Source organism: Ptychodera flava, assembly GCF_041260155.1.
Source record: "Ptychodera flava strain L36383 chromosome 23 unlocalized genomic scaffold, AS_Pfla_20210202 Scaffold_24__1_contigs__length_23054250_pilon, whole genome shotgun sequence".
Classification (NCBI taxonomy): domain Eukaryota; kingdom Metazoa; phylum Hemichordata; class Enteropneusta; family Ptychoderidae; genus Ptychodera; species Ptychodera flava.
Genome location: NW_027248278.1, coordinates 3,633,270 through 3,652,811, shown reverse-complemented (window position 1 = coordinate 3,652,811; position 19,542 = coordinate 3,633,270). Strand labels below are relative to the sequence as shown.

At 36.7% G+C, this 19,542-nt stretch overlaps 1 protein-coding gene across 3 annotated transcripts in view; it reads right to left on the bottom strand.

Annotated features, from left to right (window-relative positions):
• Positions 1-3,060: 3,060 nt before the first annotated feature.
• The window catches only part of LOC139124396 (uncharacterized), a 57,788-nt gene continuing 41,306 nt past the window's right edge, over positions 3,061-19,542 (bottom strand). For 2 of the 3 annotated variants that reach the window (XM_070690530.1, XM_070690528.1), the window contains exons 2-13: positions 17,148-17,419; positions 15,737-15,959; positions 15,244-15,383; positions 14,454-14,644; positions 11,537-11,696; positions 10,846-10,942; positions 9,945-10,055; positions 9,061-9,224; positions 8,636-8,737; positions 7,658-7,887; positions 7,059-7,211; positions 3,061-4,560 (exon numbers count right to left, since the gene is read on the bottom strand). In XM_070690530.1, coding sequence (XP_070546631.1) covers positions 8,689-8,737; positions 9,061-9,224; positions 9,945-10,055; positions 10,846-10,942; positions 11,537-11,696; positions 14,454-14,644; positions 15,244-15,383; positions 15,737-15,959; positions 17,148-17,389 — 1,377 coding nt within the window. In that variant the 5' untranslated portion in view covers positions 17,390-17,419 and the 3' untranslated portion in view covers positions 3,061-4,560; positions 7,059-7,211; positions 7,658-7,887; positions 8,636-8,688. The remainder of the gene's footprint in view (positions 4,561-7,058; positions 7,212-7,657; positions 7,888-8,635; positions 8,738-9,060; positions 9,225-9,944; positions 10,056-10,845; positions 10,943-11,536; positions 11,697-14,453; positions 14,645-15,243; positions 15,384-15,736; positions 15,960-17,147; positions 17,420-19,542) is intronic. The other variant, XM_070690529.1, reaches the window with a different exon arrangement.

The window sequence follows — 19,542 nt, the reverse complement described above, 5'->3', positions numbered from 1 at the left end:
AGAAATTCAACATGGGTGACATGTTCCCGTATGCAAGCTGCTTTGGCGTTGAATGCTGACTAAAGATGTACCGGCCTGCACTCTATAGTTTGATCAGGGAATTCATGCTTGGTTACATAAAGCTTGGAAATATTATTGTGATTGCAAGCCCTGCAGTATATGGAACGAATGTCTCTTGCAGTATGCACGATAACCCGGCTTTTGAGGTGTGGCCGGTACCATTGATTTGATTGGGTATTGTAGGGTGATTGGCATGTGTGACATCATGTCAGAAACCATTTTCTTTCATGGGTGGGTTCAATCACTAAGGTATAAATAACAATTGATATTTGTTATCACATGAAGATATTTTACAATAATTTGATATTATTTGTAATTTACTTAATTAAAATAACTATTTTCTGGATGATTTGAAGACGTTGAGAACCTCAGTATGCACGTGTTCTATGACAGTTAAATTTCCCACCCTGCGCATAAATGGTTGACACTTCGACGAGAGTTGACCGCTGTCGATGCTATAACATCAAAACATTAGAACAAGAAACTCACACGGTTCTTAAAGTTACGGATCAAATTTAAAGCTAATTATCTTTCTAGAGTAGAAATGAAGATAGGTACAAAATGGCTTTGCTGGAACGAAACTAGATTGAAAGGTCCAAATATAGCGATCACAAAACTTCCCGACCGGTCCAACTACCCGTCGACTGCATGCCGTATTGTCAAGATTCGATGTCTAAACACCAAAGAGCTGCTGTTTAGCCCCTGCTGATGTGTACCAGCCCCCAAAGAGTACTGCCACGTTTATAGAAAGCTACAAACTATATGCGTCTGTTTTTACTCACAATGACTGAATCCTGTCTCAAAGCTGTCATCAATATAATTTCCTGACGGGCAGTGTGTGGATACCGGGATACGATCATCGTTGCAGGTTTCTAGACGTTTCGGCACCAAGTCGTTTCGGCCCAAGACGTTTCGGCCTCCCAATTTCAGGCCCCAAGTCGTTTCGGCACCGCGACCCAAGACGTTTCGGCACCGCTGAAGGCTAAGCTTACCTGTGGGAACTTGTGCTGGAGCGTAATGTTGCAAATCAAAGCACTAAAAAGTATAGTGTCAACTAAACATTCACGTATATGTTTTAATCTTTGTGAGAACATGGGAAGAGAAAAAACTTCATATTATTTTCAAATCTGTGACTCAAGTTTATCGATTATCAATAGCCGCCGACAAGGCAAAAGTTTGAAAGCGGTGACGAAGCAGCACGGCAAAAGTCACACAAAATACACGTAAAAGTACTGGTCAGAACGCAAAGGTCACGCTTACGAATATGACGGATCAGTCAATTACTAAATAGTTTTAAAAAAAAAATCGAAACACGGATGCCGAAACGTCTTGGGTTGCGGTGCCGAAGTGACTTGGGGCCGGAAATTGAGAGGCCGAAACGACTTGGTGCCGAAACGACCAGTTACCATCGTTGCATGGGCATACCACAGATGATCGTTGACACTCGCTGGAAAATCGACCGCTAGGACTATTATTTTGTTTGGTTTTACCATGGATGTAAAAAATAGAGAGTAATGGGCTGTGGTACAGAGATATCGACTAATTACACACATTGGAAGGTAAATTGCCTGTCGGGCAGTGACGGGCAGCAGTATGACCCTTTGATCGAACACTTGCAACACTGCCTGCGATCGCAGACGTAGACCAGTTGTGAGATCGACAGAAATTTTAGTTGTCAGGATTTTTTCAACAAATACGGGCTACCAAAAGTTTACCTCTGAATGCAGTTGTAATTAGCAACCTCTACTACAGAAAATGTACTCATACGCTGACGAGTTAATCCGTATTGTGCAAGTTTCAGAAGTTTCGTGTATTTCGAGTGGCTCGCCGGTGAATGAGCATGCACAAGCGAGTAATACACGACAGCTCATTATGCATGACCTCATTATGTCTAGCCTCTCAACCAATAGGCGCAGCTTTGAGATGTCAGTGATACTATTCATGAGCATTTGTTTACAACATATGCGATTTTCCCGCCACGTCGTTAGCCTGGGTTTTCTTGATTATCTACGCCTATTTTACCTTATTAAGGCATAGCTGATGAGTCATACTTTGAGGGCAATAATAATCAGCTAAGCTGCATTCAAGAAAGTGGTAAGGGATTGGCTAGTACCGCGCTTCGCGCCCTTACAACTTGGATTTGACATGTGTCAATCAATGGTTTTCACTGCAAGTTACTCGAAATCGTGTCAATCAGAGCAATTACCGACGAGGGGGCAAGCCCCCGATGAGTAATATGAAGCTGTATGTTGCCAGGAGTAAACCATTGCCGATTGGAGAGGTTTGCATTAGTCTGACGGTACTTAGGTGGAACATAATCGGCTTGAAAATTTTAGGGTTTTTCATTGTTTCGCTAAAATGTTAACAGTGCTGAGAACACATTTTAATGAACCACAGTAACGATTAAACATTTTTAAACAATTAGTAATACCTAAGGGACCGTCTCAGATTGTCGCAGAAGTTCAAGAAACGAAATTTCTTCGTTTAGATCAAAACCCCCTCCCCCGTCCCCCTAAACGAAACTTCAAAAGTGCGAAATGTTCATGTCTGCCTGAGAGTACAATGTTGCATTTTGCTATAGCTACTAAAGACGTATTCCCCTTGCCACATTACAATTAAAGTAAACGATCAGATTTGAGTACTAACAGGGAATTTTACCGCATAAAAGTTTCATTTTATTTTACTTTCCCTTTTTGCATCTCTTGTGCTGTTATTTGTCTTTGTGAACACGCAATTTGTACTTGGTAGGGGCGGTAAATAAGCGAAAAAATTTGACAAGGGGGCCCAGGCATGTTCAATCATATTAAAACGACTATGACCAGGTGCATAACAAGTGAGAATAAAGACATCTAGTGGTTAGAGCAGACGCTTATAAATAGCACATTTTAAAAAAATGATACTTTTTGTCTTTGTATAATTTGATGAATGAAATGTTTAGGATACAATGTTCCTATCGGTAAATTGTGTTTGGGGCACAAACGAGATGGAAACAGTTACAAATTTGTTGGCACGAGTGTGCAGTTTTTCTTTAATTTAAAATAAACACACGAAAACTTGTGATCACAAAATAAAAGTGCGAAAGTGAAGTTCACTAATTGAATGGAGGTCAAACCCCCTCCCCCCTAAACGAATAAATTTCGCTTTTTGAACTTCTGCGACAATCTGAGACGGTCCCTAAAGGCCTTATTTTTCGTACTAGATTGTCTACATGATTTTTAGACCAAAAATTACAAAGTTTCAAAGAGAGGTCCTGTCAACCCCATAGAAAATGTACCCTCCATTTCTTCGTGCAGTGAGGTCACCAGCCGAGCGGGAGGGACTTTAGCACCCGTTTACTGTATTGTGGAAGCTATGCTAAAAGTGACACTTGTAGCCTTTTTCAAGCAGCGTCGTCCTCAACAGCAGGATTATGCCACAAAATTGACAAAATTTCATATTTTGCCGTATATTCACACACGTGAATTCGCTCCATTTCTGCCGACGATCGCGTGCCTAGTGAACCAGATGACTTTATTTTACGTTTACATTGACAATGGGGTGCGTTTAATCGGCATAGTTTGGCGATTGTGTCTTTAGACCAAAATTACAATTTTGAAAGTTAAGTTCGTTCAAAATCAAGTCATTTTAGCTATCCAATTGAAAAGTGATGAAATTATATTTTAAAATATGTATATTGCCAAAATATTTGTCGACAATATTCTTCAGACCTATAGCCGACACTTACCATCTCAAAAACAGTGAAAATATATCTCAGTTTATGAGAAAACCACGTCTTTATTTTGGCGATATTGCTTGCTTTTGTTTACTTTCAATGACGCCACTGAAAGACGCCATTCTTGCCTAGATTACCCGTCATGCAATGGTACCGGAAAAGCCCGGTCATCGTGCAGACTGTTGTGCTACTCTTGCTGAACTGCTATTGTAAAGGCCAACATTGGTACAAGATACAGCTAGTGGGCCTTCAACAACATGATTACTAATTCAAGTACTGAGTTTTAACCTTTTCTTTTTTGACATAGTCATTGATCCTATTTTGGGATGAAAGGCCATATCTGGTTGAGTAGTTCTTTTACTTGATCTGTTTCCTTGTTTAATCTGGTAATCATGCTCTATATGCACTCTCTTTGCAGCTAGAATACTTTTTCGATAAGGATGAAGAACATGGATTTTTCTGTTTGAGCTAACTTTCTGGAAAGTCGAAAAAGCCAACATATGAGCAGCACTTATGTGCTCGTTGAAGCTAGCATTATTGGGTAGAGCCCCTGTTTCAGATAACATGTATAAATCTAAAATCATCTGAGAAACATCATCTTCAACAAGAATATTGTCTTTAACCTTCTTCTTGAATTCCAAATCATTATCCTGACAATGCCTTTGTACAGTGTCTTTGGTTCCCGACGAAGTGTTCACAATATTGCAGAGTTTTAAACATACACAATCTAAACCATGACTAAATGCTATGCATGTACAAGTTAAAAAGTGTTAGGTTAACAGAAGTAACTCTCGGTAGGGCCCTACCGAGAAAAATCGATAAAAATGGGCGGAGCAAAACATAACTAATATGGTTTCTTTGTGAACAAAAAGTAGCAAATTAAAACAGTTGGTTGAACACCTCCAAAAATAGATCGTGCACGCCACATAATGTAAACATTGACTGCACGGTGACTTTACGTATACTATTTTCACCCAATTTTACGGTTTACTTTCCATACGATACATTCACTCATTTCCCCAATAGGTTTGTCTTGAACATAGACTTTTTCGAAGTCTTACTGGAGCAGAGGTTCGGCGCGGCGTCGCTTCGGATTTGTACAAACCGTGATGACGTTGCCAGGCGATCGATCGACACTCCTTAGTTCTCATGCTTCATGGTATACGTTTCTCGTCCGAAAACGAAGCGTTTGTCATTGTATTCAGCGCGTTTTTGAATGATTCAACATAATGCATATCATGACAGTGGCAATAGCTATCCGCATCTTTGTATACGGGGTAAACGATGCAGAAATCGTAGAAAATGTAGTTTTTCTGCCACGGGATCTATTATCGGGGTTTTCCTTGGCTCAGTCATAGTATAGTGTACATCACTCTTGCAGGGAGTCTTGATTGAAGCACCGTTTTGTCCAAACGCCGTCCTAGAAATGCCGCATTTCAGGAAAGAACGAGAAAAAATCAAAACAGTTCTGAAAGAACAGCAAATTCGCCTACTAGATGTCCAAATTTATCGAGTGTGGTTATTTAAATGGACGACGGACACTTACCACAATGCTCAACGGCCAAGTCGTCTACCAAATTTTGTAGAGCTTTTGTCTTACAAACAATCATTTCCTCATTCGACCATAGTTCAGCGAGGCAGGGCTCTGTCTCCATTATAAAACGTAGTTTTCCACAGTTCTTGGATGGTAGTTGTAGTTTCCTTTTCAAAAAATTCGTTGTCTCATGAACTCGGCGCTGTCGGATGGGAGGGTACCGACGACTATTCCCCCGGCTTCGATTACAAGTTTTATGGTGACCGAAATGAAATGTGGTGTCGATTTGTTGTCTTATGATTATTTCAAAAAGCTTCTGAAAAATACTTATTTTAGAAATCAAAGCTGTTAATATTTAATCACCAAAAATAAAATCAGAATAAAGTGATTTCATGAATTCTCGGAGCATTCGTTTCAATGTTCATCCCTCCTTATAAAATGGTGAGTTCTAGTATTTCGCTACTTTGAACGATCCCGCCAAAATCGAGTGCACTGCACTTCTGCACTCTCATGCACGCAGTCGCGATACTAGTTCATTACAAACGCGTGGGGTAGTCAGAGTCAGACTGCTAATCACACTATGTCAGCTAGCTTTATGAAGGTAGCGGTCACTGATGAGCACTAGAGGTAGCCTCGGGAACTTTCTTTGCCAGGAATGAATTGGAGCTAGCTGTGATGGGGATCGAGCGCGGACATTTGAGTGCAACTTATGGGACTGATTAGTACGGTGACCTCAGCTGCCGCCGGCGACGTTTGTCAACTCGACGTCTGATCACTGAGATCAGCATAAGTGACCCAGCAGTGACGACCGAATATGCCGAAGGCGATTGCAGGCGTAAAAAAAATCCCGGTTTTGTCAGCACATTGAAGGCACTTGTTTTTTGAATTTTGACTTTGTTCGCTTAGTGTTACATAGGCATGCACGGCTTTGGATCGGGAAAGAAAATGTATATCACTTTTGGAAACAGCTAAGCGATAGTTACGCATATCGCATTGCGATGATTGCGCTTTCAACAGTACGTTGACTAGAGGGTAAAACTTGAAATTTGAAAAGAAGACAGAAGATGTACAGACAGTGTAGTAAAAGTGAAAGATCATGCCAGAATTTGTGCTGGTACTTGTCCGTGGTCTCAACCCGAACATACCAGACGTACTTTATGCCGGGCATGAATGACAGTATAGGCCTTCCTGTCTGTAAAATGTACGGCTCAGGTAGGCCAACATAAATGAAAACGGTCCTTTTCAGGACCAACAAATTTTCCAAAAAGAGAACTACCGAATCAAATGTGTTTGCATGTATTCGTTATACACAGTGTGTGTGCGTTTGTATCTTTCGGTACGCTCCGAGTATTTGGTGTTTTTCCCCGCCTTGAACAATCAACGCTACGTACGGAAAAAGTAAACAAGGTATCGCTAATGACTCATTTGCAATTTGCATATCATGTCAATCATGCGGATTCAAACTGAACATCGAACGTTATACCGGCGATATTACCGGCAAATATTTTATCCTTTTCTGGTTCCAGACGTCATTTCAAATTTAATTTCGTCAGAAACCAAGTATATTGTGCTCCAAATACTTATACACATATCCCTCAATTTCCAAGAAAAAATTAATCGGTAGATTTCTAAATTAACGGTTTTTATGGACGGCGTCCAGAGCGTACCGAGTACGTTTGAATATCCCACCATTATGACCACTCTCGTAGGTTCTCGCGCTTTTATACGGGAGTTGGGCTTTAACAGAAGTACAACAGTCCTTGTAAAACAGATCGAGGAAGTGACTTTCAAGTTCAAATTCTTTATTTTCAAACAGATGCTCTGCAACTTCCTGTCTTTTGGCATTTATGTCGACACCTTTAGATACTGCTGCTGTTAACGCCAGATTCACATGTTTGCACATTCCTAAAATATAAAGAAAAATAGATCAAGCAGGTAATATGAAGTTATTATGGAAATCCTGCATGAGAAAATAGGTGTGAAATGTCGCTCACCTTGGGGATGATGGTAATATCCAGCGCCAATGTTTAAGTGTATTCTTTGTGGTACTTTCGTAATACCGGTAACCTAACCTTGCATTTATGATTGGGGCATCAAATTTATAAAGCTTGACAGTTGAAATGAATTGTTGACAATTTTTCCCTTAACTTATGGTAAGAATTGAAGATAGGCTTTATTGGACATACTTTTACGTATATAGGGCGTAAGATATATGTTGGTATACATTGAATGGGCACTTTGAATCCATTCAACAGTGTATATGCAGAGGCAGAAGACAGAGTCACATCTGGAAAAGGGAGACTCCTGATCAAAAAAGATTATTTGTGATTGTAATCTGCTAAAAATGTTACCTCCAATGCTTGCATTGTAGCACGTACATGTAGCACGTATCAAATCAACTTCATAATATTGGCTGTCAGGGTTGCCTTCAGATGGTACTTCACATTCAACCTCACTTCTCCATTTGATTTTATTCAACCAACCCTTCTTTACAAGTTCCCCTGTCTTCTTTAAAACCAGATTCTTCCTTTTTGCTGAGTTATTAGTCAGTCGATTGGCCTCTTTTAGATTCTCCATATAACTACAAGAAAGGTTGACCATAATTGATATTTACAAAACATGCCTATCAAAGTCTTGATGTCAGCAGGCAGAGACCCCGTTGTATTAACAAAACGAAACTTAGTAATTGTATATTTTCTTCGTGTATTTTTGCATCATTTCAGAACCTACCCATCATGGCACTTTTTGGGGTAACATACTAATTTGTACAGCTATCCTTGACATCACTGTTTGTTTGTCCAAAAATGCGAGACAGAAGTATTATGCAGCAAGTGATAAAATACAAAAACTAGTGCCCAAGCAGCATTGTTGAGAAAACAAGGGAAAAAAAAGAAAACTGTGTTGCCACATCTCTTTTACTGAAAGTCAAGGACCAGAAACATTTGTTTTTGAGGGGGGGAGGGCTTATACAATGTACCTGTTTCCTTTTGGTACAAGGTGTGCAACAGTGCAAGTATCATATCAAATGACTAGAAAACTCACTCACTTCATGGGCAAAATCTTGAAAAATTGCTTTTTTTGGTCTGGTTAATGAAAAACAATATCCCTAAACTAAAATATGCACTGACTACCAGCCATTGTCACTGGGCTACCAACTTCAGAAAATGGTAGCCCAAGTGTACTACCATGGGAAAAAGTTAATTTCTGCCTCCTCTGTCATTACTTAAGTTTTGACTGCATCTCCTCTCATAAATGAAATAATTTTACATTTTGAATTTCTCTGACAGAATGAGGTCTGCAATTTAACAGGAGTATTATGATAAACTTACTTGTAGTACTCTATCACATCAGAGTCTAGAAGAGTTAGTAGATCATCCAAACGTCAATTGGCATAACCATGCAAAAACTGGTATTTAATTCCAAGGAAAAATCTGTTAGAAAAACATATAAGAGAATGTTGCATTTGTTTATTCATGATACCACTTAAGGGGGCGCTGCACCCAACACACCAAAAAGACAATCCATAGAAACTGGATAACCTAATTAAAAGTCTGTTGGAGGAGTAGTTATGAAGAACATGATTGGGACATATTTGTAGCACCATCCCCAGATTATTTGTGAATGTAGTAGCTGATACAAAACTTGGCAAAAAAAACCAAAAATACTGATCAAACAACCCTATAATTTGGAAGATTGTCATTTGAGTCAATTTTGTGTTAGCATGAACATTAATATGAAAAACAATACTGGATACCTTTCAATTAAATTGTTTGTTTCACTGTTGCCATGGTAAAACCGCCTTCCAAATGCTGCCCACATATGGCCAATTGGAACCCAATTTCGCCTCAAGTATTCAACACATTTTTGAAATGGGATTTCTGATTCCATCTCATCGACCATTTCTTGAAAAGCTTCTTCCTAAGCAGAAGAGAAAAAATATATGTTCAACTCACCCGAACAGTCAACCAAGATTTGAACTATTTCTGAATTTGAATTTTTTCGTTATCTTCGCTCATAAAATGAAACCGATATTTATCACTGCAGACAGTAATAGCAGTGCAATACAAAGTGCAACATCCAGATTAGCATTTATAATCATCAATGGCTTATAACACACTTTATTTATACTTGCTATGATTAAATATTGAAATTTCACACAGCTCGTTCATTCTTTAAAACAATCAGGGATATTTTCAATAAAGGTATTTGAATTTTTCAAGATTCTGAAAAGTTCAAGAAAGATTGATGGTAGTGATGAATTATCAAAATAGGGCATTATACTCAGCATGGAATGAACATTCATTGAATGTATGTGATCATTTGATATTAAAACACTATGAACTTGAACAATGTACATGCAAATTGAATGCATATATATGAAACACTTGCAAAGGAAGATACAAAATCTCTAATTATGAAATGTGCAAATGTGCATCAGGTATGGCATCATTACAACAAAAATCTGCTCAACACGTGCAACTGATTGCAAATCGATCCATACATCCAGCCCACAAGCCATCCATACATACATATATACATATTACATACAGATATTTTTACATCATAAAATCCCTGTTGCCAAATGTTGGCAAATAGGCACTAAAAATGACTTTTAGTAAAAAGCAAAGAAGGACATACTGTTGTACATTGCTTCATGGCAGACATGTACTTAACCACTGCTTTTCTCTTGTCTTGGTTTGCCAGTCCAGAAATGTCAGACTCTGACTTTGTCAACCATCGTTGTACAGCCTGTTTCAATATAAGTCAATGTACATATTTCTGTAGATTAGTGCAGTCTCAATTTTAGTAATAACCTGAACAGATTGTTTATGAGATTAAACATCATCATACTTTTTGATTGGTACAAACCTACTCACTGACATTGTAGTTTTGTGATTCTTGAAAGTAAAAACATTATATTCAATAGCAGAGTTGTTGAATCAACTGTCCATGGGAACTCTTGATCATTGTTTATATTTTAACAGTTATTACTATATCGGATAACATGAATCAAACTATATGAACTACGCAAATGGATGTCAGTGTATTATCTAGATTTTAATTAATTTTGTTCGCACATAAACAGGAAAAAAAGCTCAAGACAAATAGACCAACTGACAGATTATTATGTAAGGGTCGTTAGGGTCCTACCAGCTTTATTACCTATGCTGATCCTTTGAATAATAACAAAAAACATGCAAGTTAACAATGTTATCAACATCTATCGAATAATTTGGTGTAGAGCTACAGACGTCAGAATTGTGCCATGCCTTATAGTGCTTTGCACCATGTCTGAGTCTTGTACAACATTCAATTGTCTGCATTTTGCCTGCTAAAATGTTGTTTCCACTTCTAATTTGAGAACAGCATACATACTGCTACATCATTTTCAGAGAAAATATCTACACATTCTAGTGATGGCAAATTAATTGTACTTCGATGTATTATTAGCAGTCAGTTTCTGATTAGGGAACATGTACACTATATATTATGTAAATGGTAGTGAAAGAGAGAAATTCATACATTATATATACCATACCTGCAGCACATGGAACCAACACAGCAAGACATCAGACATCGGATACAGGGAAGAAATAACATGTATTTCCTTGTAATCCTTGTCAACCATGAATGCTCTAAAAAAAATACACACCATGCATTACAAGTATCATATTTATTCATGAACATACCGGTACATACACATGTATATCACTAGCATTCAAGTATATCAACCGAAAAAATGTCAATACTGGAAGCATAAGAGAACACCAAAAAAGAGATTGATCATTACAGTTTACAGTAAAAGTTTTTCTGAGCATTCAAATATTACTGCTTTAATTGACACATGGAATTATTGTTTATGAACTTTGGACTTCTGAATTGTAATCAGTTTTAGCCGTTTAGATATTGCAGTCATCTATCTGTTGAATTTTTGAAAGCCTCTTTCTATAATACTATCTTGCAAAATGAGGGGAAAAATACGAGTAGGCTAAATTGACATGCACTACATTATCAAGCATGGTTGGTTTGCTGCAAGTGGTTTCACAAACACACATACTGTACTCCTATTGGCTGGTACACGAGCAGTCAAATCCTGTACAACATCCGTCTGCAAACCCTATATCAGGTATGAGCATACAGAAAACATGTCATTTTTACATAAACAATTGTAACTTTTCAGTAGTTTTAAAAAGTGGAAAATAAAGAGACAGAAAAGACAGGTCACATACCTTGGACTTACTTCGGGATTGGTAATTTTGAACTTCTCAAAGCAAGTGTGTATATTTTTTTCATTTTCTTGACTGATAACAAAAAACGCTATGGGTGTACCATGGCCGAAAGTGTCTCTCACCAATAGACAATAAAAGGTAAATCCATAGGCAGTAACACCTGAGTGAGAAAAAACAATGATTAATGATAACTTTGGGTGTCTAATTCTATGGTGGTGTCATTTTTTGTGTAAATCCTGATTCAACAAATTCTGCTAAATGGTGACTTATTAGTTGTCAATTAAAGGGACAAAGTCGACCATTTTTCATGAATTTTGTTTAATACGAAATACTTCTTATATTGTTTGACATTGAAAATACTGAATGTATGAGTGACCACGCATATATTCAACACAAGTTTTAGACAAAATAAATGAAACCATGGCAAAAATAAATAAATGGTCATGATCATTAATTCATTTTCGCGATGGTTTCATGTATCGTGTCTAAAACCGGGTTGAAATATATGCATGGTCACCTATTCATTCAGTATCTTTCAACATGTCAAACAATATAAGCAATATCTTGTATCGAACAATATTCATGAACAATGGCAGTCTTTGTCCCTTTAAGTAGGGTGGCCAAGCCATTTTTTTCTCTTGTTTATACACACAGTTTAAATGGATTTTTAGCAAGAATGGGGTAAAAGAAGAAAAATAAAAAAAAAAATTATGCAAATAGCTGTATCCAATCAAAAGTTATGAATTTTTAAAGCAATAAAAATGTCATTTTTTCGCGGACAATTTTCGGCAAATTTTAAAATTATTTCAATGAATGCCGATTCCTTCAAGTTTGGCAACTCATAATTTTTTATTTACATCACATGGAATCATTAAACTATGTGTCTTGTGCACAGATTTACCCAATATTACGGAAAAATCAAGATTTGACTGATGCACAGTCTTGGATTTTGAAACTGTGAGTGTTGAAAATTGAAAATATTTTGTCTGACTTAGTCAAAATTGTGGCGGCACCGTACCATCGAAAAATGGATGGATTTTTATGTTTTTATGAATTTTGAATTCACATAACTTAAAAACTAGAGCTCACAATACAATGAAATTTCGTCACAATGTTATTTAATAACACTCAATTCTAACAAATCAATTTAAACTGCCAATTGTCTTTTAATGCAGTTCATTTTCAGCCATGAAATTGTAAGAAATAGCTGTCCCTAACTTCAGCCTCAGGCAGGCTGTCAATGGTGTGTCAGTGTGACTGCCTTCCGCCGCCATCTTGAGTCACACTGTACTGAGGTCTATGAATGAACACGATTTTGTTTTTATGATTCGTACTTGTGCTCGTGGACAGATTTTAGTCATATTTCACAGAAATGTTGGAATGATGTTTAAAAAGAGCATGCTACAAGTTTTATGGCAAAAATATGTATCTAAATGGGAAATATCTACACCGAATTTACCGTACTCACTTTACCTCGTGTTTGCTGGCTAAAATTCCCAGAATATAACAAAAACTCACCACTACATGTAAATGGGATGGTCTGCCACTTCCTGGCCAAGTTTCACAGTTCTATGACAGCGTGCACAGGGCCCGAAAGCAGTTCCATTGCGAAATAGGTATTGACTGGATTCAGAAGTGCGTGCCATGAGCGGCGACCGCTCGAGCGCTGTGGCCGGTCAGTACAAAGTGGCATTTTTGGAGAGGAAAAACACTATTTTTCTATCGTTTTTTCTTCAGTTTTTTTAATGAAACCTGCCTCATACATCGATTTTAATTGGAAATATCTATTTTTTCAGTAACTGAGCTACTTATTTTCAGAAAAAATGGCGTTTAAAATTTCACGAAAATCAAATTTCACTTTCAGTGTGCGTGAGTTGCGTATAATGTCGCAACATTTTAGCTTAACTTTGGCCACCCTACTTTAAGTGTATTATTGAGCCAAGCTTAATAAAAAAATTGTAAAAGCGCTTAGAAGGTTAAAATTCATAACAATTATTTGTTTTATTCAAGCATCGTGTGTTCCAATCCAAATCTAAATTTACATGACTATGTAATTTGCCTGTTTTAACTGATTTTGGTTGGAAAACTTTATTGATTGGCATTTTCAAGTTAAATTGCCGAAATACATTATTTTTGAAAATGATGGAAAGTCCTATCTCTAAAATATGCAGCAAATATAATGATCTGCTTATGCATGATCAATGATTTCTACCATTTAGTAAACGTTCCTGGGTTGACAATTTTCACCCAAGATTTTTCTTTTTTTGTCTAGATTTATTCAACCCTAACCCTACCCTAACATAAGCCTAACCCTAACGCTAACCATGGGAAATACATATCAACAAACAAACAAACAAACAAATAAATAAATAAATAAACTTCTCTTTATTGACAAATATTAAGAAAACAGCTTTTCTCTGTTATTTTAATAAAAATAACAAATAAACAAACACAAACACATACACACAAACAAACACAGACACAAATAAACATGGAGTACGAGTCCCCTGTGGTGCAGCGCCACGACCACCGCCCTTTAACTTTTTCATTTTTTTGTTGTTGTTCAAGACCTGGATATTTGTCTAATACATCCATGCTGAAATCAACACATTCAAAAAAAGTAAGTCCTGGTTACGCCAGCAAACCTTTTCAATAAAAAACAATATTTCATGGCATTTGCTACATCAGTGGCTGCATTTATTTTGTTGCGAGGCACAGCGGAGGGTCAATGCTGACTCTGTTTTTGCTGTACGATACAGTGCTACTAGTGTGCAAATACGCCACATAAGGAACACAGTTACATGTCATATCTCATGTGGAAAGTAAATACATTACAATCCCTCTCTTGGCAAAACCTTATAAGTAGTGCCCATTGATTTATTTCCTATACAAATTTCAAAGCACAATTTATACTTGCCAGAGTATGTTGCATCTACAAAAACTATATCCTGACCATAGGCCTTTGCACGTTGTCGCTGCTCCATTGACTGATATACTATGATGAGTGCTTGATTGTTGGCCCTTGATAAAGGTTGATAATAAAGTATGCTGTCCTTGAGTTTTGTTTTGACCAATTTATCAACACTGATGGCATCATTCTTATCAAAACTGTAATGATGAAAAATTAAATTATCATTATCCATTTGTTGTAGATATTAAATCAAGGATGGCCGGCCATGAATGGAGTCAAAACTGCTTTTGCAACAGTTGTTTTAAGACGTCCATACAGGGCACAATATTTGGTTACATGGTGTTGAGAGTGATATTGTCTTTAGATATGCTAATGACAGTACTGTTATCACATTGTTATGTTTTAATCAAGATGGATAGTCAATAACTCTACAGTTGCCCTGGAAGGACATAATTTCTGGTAATATATAGTAAATTGAACCTTATCAATAGTCACATGACTCAGGTAAGGTAGCACATGCAAATTGTATGCCTAAGGAAGTTATTAATCAACCTCTAAATTCTTGCTTGAAAATACAGATTCTTTTCAAAATAAATTGCACCATACCTATATTATCTAAACTACTTACTATACTAATAGCATTCAACTGCTCTTGCTATGTTTGCTTCTGTTGATATTCATGAATGACATTTGCTAATGTAATTTACACTTTATTTGACATGATTCATACATGTGGTCAATTTCCAGATAGAAAATGTTACTTTCACATGAAACAATACATTTGAATCTAACTTACTGTTGTTTTGCTGAATGACACTCAAGGGCATACTTAATGTCACGTGGAGTTGGATAGAACCTTCTATCTACATAGTCATGATGGCCATGACTGTCAGCCCACCTAGCACATGAGACCATTATTTCACTTGGCTTCTTCCCCTTTTGAGATATAAAAATTGTAAAATGGCAAAACCCATGATAATACAATTCAAGCATTCTGTAGTGTAGGTATTTTCATGAGAGATTGTAATGCATTCTGCGGCCATCCAAAACCATCAATGTCCTACAGGTGCGGAACAGCAGATAAGGCAAACAATTGAAACATATCCTAAGTATGATGCACTTACAGTCTCCACGTGCAGTTCTGTTATTATTGAGAACATATATTACAACAGAAAACACAATAGAGATGCCTAGAATGATGTCTTTCATCATACAAACTTTGGCATGAAACATATTTACAGGTAAAACTGAAGTGTATTTTGTTGACACCTCAGAATGACTCTACATACCTGTTCTATAAGATTGTTGATATATGATAGAACCTCTGGGCATAGTCTGTTAACTTTGTTTTCACTGCTATCTTTGATATTATGGCCATGGTGTTCTGACTTCAAAAACACCAGAGCAGCCTTTCTTCCACCATGTTCGATAAATTGAAAGGTAACATACGCAGAACATGCATTAGCTCTAGTCTCAGTTGCACTCTTCAATTTGCCCTTTGGTTTTCCATGCCTTTGAATTGAAAGCAGTGCAGAGAAGCAGTGAAGTGCAGGTGAGTTAGTCATCTGGTAGTTTGATATTCTGAGGAGATTGCATGTAGAGCTATAGCTTGTACATTTCATTTTTATGTGACACCCTACAAAAGTGCACATTAACTATCTACTTTTAGTATCTGTAGACAAATTGTGACAAATAGCATTACAGTCGCACAAAAATGGAAATCATGATGATCACTGAAATTTTATTAAAGTAAGAGTGTACACCGCAAATTGAACAGATAAATGGGTCATTTTTATGCTCCGAGGAATGGTTGAATTTAGTTTAAAGTACAATTGACTTTTGGTAAATTGGACACAAATATCTAAAAACAATTAAATTTAAATGTGTAATACTAGCTATTGATAGTACTGTGGCGATCCACATACTTCGATTCTACAACAATAACAGTTAAAAATGTTGGAGGATGACAGAGTACATGAGCATAATGAATTGCATATCTAATGATATATAGGTGTGCTAATTTAAAAGTGTGGTGCTATAGTTTTCTACATAAAGATATTGAGATGATCACAAGCATATCTCTACATGATCATATTATTATGCTAACATTGCGACTAATGAATAATACATGAATAAATACAGGGGTAAATATGTATGTAAATAAAAAAATTGGCAGAAAAATATAAACAACTACAATATTCACCTTCATACTCTTAAATTCCCATTGCCAATGGATACAGCATTACATGACTCTATTCCTAAACAATTAAAAATGGGTAATTAAACAATTTACAATAGACAAACTACAATTTCTAAATATATATATATATATATATATATATATATATATGTGTGTGTGTGTGTGTGTGTGCGCATGTGTATGTATACACATATGTTAAATAGAAAAAATGTATGTGTGTGTGTGTGTATGTGTTTACACGTATGTATATAAAACACAATATCTACAGTCATAGATAGATAAAACCAAAATATATAAAATACTTTGAGTACAAAGTAAGTATATGATACTTTAATTTCATGCATCTTAAAATCATTAATAATTATTATTTATAAACTATTTTTATTATTAAAACGCTCTGCTTTAGCATATGTGCATAGTGAATAAGAATAAGTGAATTAATCTGTCAATGCAGGCAGCAATAAAAAATAACACAAAAAAGAGGATTCACTCAAGGTTACCTTTCACAGTAGAATTGAATGCTGTTCCTGTTCAGCCTTCGTTTCCAATATATGCCCTTTCCATCCTCTTCAAGTTCGATCAAATAGCAAGCGATGAATAAATCGTCATCTTCGTTTGAAATGTACGAATGAAGTGTGACGCCAGGCTTAAGACAACGGCTTTTGTCACGACAGACCTCTTCGAGAAATATTTGGTCGAGCTCTGTAGTTTTCACCATAGCATTTGGGACTCTTGAGTACATTTCTGCTTCCCTTGCAAACTCCTTGTTGTCCTGCAAAAAAGACATTTTGGTCCGGGATTTAGGTGCTACCGGTAAGTGCGATCGCGAGTGATCGCGAACTGCGTTAGTGCAGTGCGGACGCAGATACCCGAGACGCGCAAAATCGATTTTCCTTCGTGGGTGGTATGGAACGCGAAAATTTCAAAAAAAAATCACTAAATCTAGCGCTACACATTGTAAAGAAATTTCGCCTATAGCTCATCGAGAATTCATTTTATGTTACTTATAACTAGGCGAATTGAAAGATAGATAGTTAGAATTACCAAATCGTACATTATTTAGTGTCTTATTTGTTTATATTGCAGAAAAATCGCGAAGTCAAAATGTTTTCTTGTGCGTTTTGACAGAAAATACAACTCATTCACTCCTGAACTTTCCGGTCGTGCTCATTCCATGTTTCTTCTCCAAGTTTGATTTTGTCACTGTCCTTTTACACAGAAATCAAACTTTAACGCTGTGCCCTCAGTTTTGGCGATAAGGCCGTGAGACGGAAATGTTAACTTAAAATAGCACTGACGGGTACAGGTAGTCCATGCAAATCCCGCAAACAACAGCTAAAGGGCATGCGTGAAGGTTGCCCTCTAGCGACGATACTCATTGTCGCGTTTCTCAAAGAATCTCATCCTGAACTTTTGCGCTGGAGAAAGTATCTCCCCTATAAAACTGCAGAAATTAAGCATAAAAAGAGAGGCGATTCACTGAAGCCTTGTATCTCTGAAGTGGTCAATATAAATCTACTATAAACATAAATGGATTTTTACTGATTGTCACTGATGCACACTTGTATATTGAGCCAGAAAGGGAAAAAATTACAAGAATCACAGCTTCAAAGCTATACCCGACTTCGATTATTTTAACAATTATTGTTCTAAAAGTACAGGTTTAATTAATGATGAGGTTATGCGATTAACCGAAACTAAAATTCGTATTATAAATCTTTTACAATTTGATGCAATAAATATCTTGTAACAATACAATAACAATATAAACTTTATTTTAACTCTATGGGCATGATAGGTATACGCCTCTTTTCACAAGCGTCGAGCACAAAGAAAACTTATACACAGAAGACAAAGTACAGGATAACAACAACATTACAACACAGACAGGTTTCATGTAAAAGTGTACAAAAAGCTTAGTCGATAAAATTTGTAACAAGCCTGCTTAAAAACTCTAACACTTGTACAACTTCTTATTGCTGTAGGCACATTGTTGTACAGGTAATCGTAAAGACTGCTTTAATAATTCGGTTCTAGCAAATGGAGCTTGTAGAGCTTTATTACAAACAGATCTTAAAGATCTTTGTGGATCTTTGTACTTTTTTATCATATCCCGGATGTATGGAGGAGACTGGCCACAACATACGCTTGTAAACAGACACTAATAGGTTGTCCTTATAGCGATTGGATAGAAGATACCATTGTAGAAGTGTAAACATTTCAATGGATGAGGTACCAATGTCACAATTCAAAATCAGTCGCATTGCCCGCTTTAAACGACACTTCAAATGATCCATATCCCTTTGACTACAACAACCCCAAACACCGAGATCATAATCAAAATATGGTATAATGAAACTGTTATAAAACTGACGCCTCGCTGAAACTGGTACAAATAATGTTTAAATTCTGGCAAGAAGATACAGATTACTCTTTATTTTTTCACAATACTATCAACATGTGATGTTTATGATAAATGACTCTGAATCTTCCACACCAAACAGCTTTTCGCTTTCTACATTTTTCAATATCATTGTCACAATCTTATGACGGAACTTTGAGTTCATTTTCAATCAAAATTCATAAAATTGCAGCAAATCTAGATTGTAATATCGAATGTATAAAGTGTGAAAGAGGCTGCCCACCTAACTATCCAAAATGTTTTTGTGTCGAGTTTGTGTTAGTTTGTTTCAAAATGTGTTCCTACATTCTTATCCGATTGTTTGTGTTAATAAAAAATGTTTGTTTCGCCTCGGATATTTGTAGGGAAGTTTGGATTAGTGTGTACGGTAATGTTTTGGTTTGTGTGGGGAAAGCTTATGGCGAGACGCAGCCGGACCTATGGTGTTACAATGTTGATAGAGTGGCCTTTTGACGCTAGCGTTTCGAAACCCG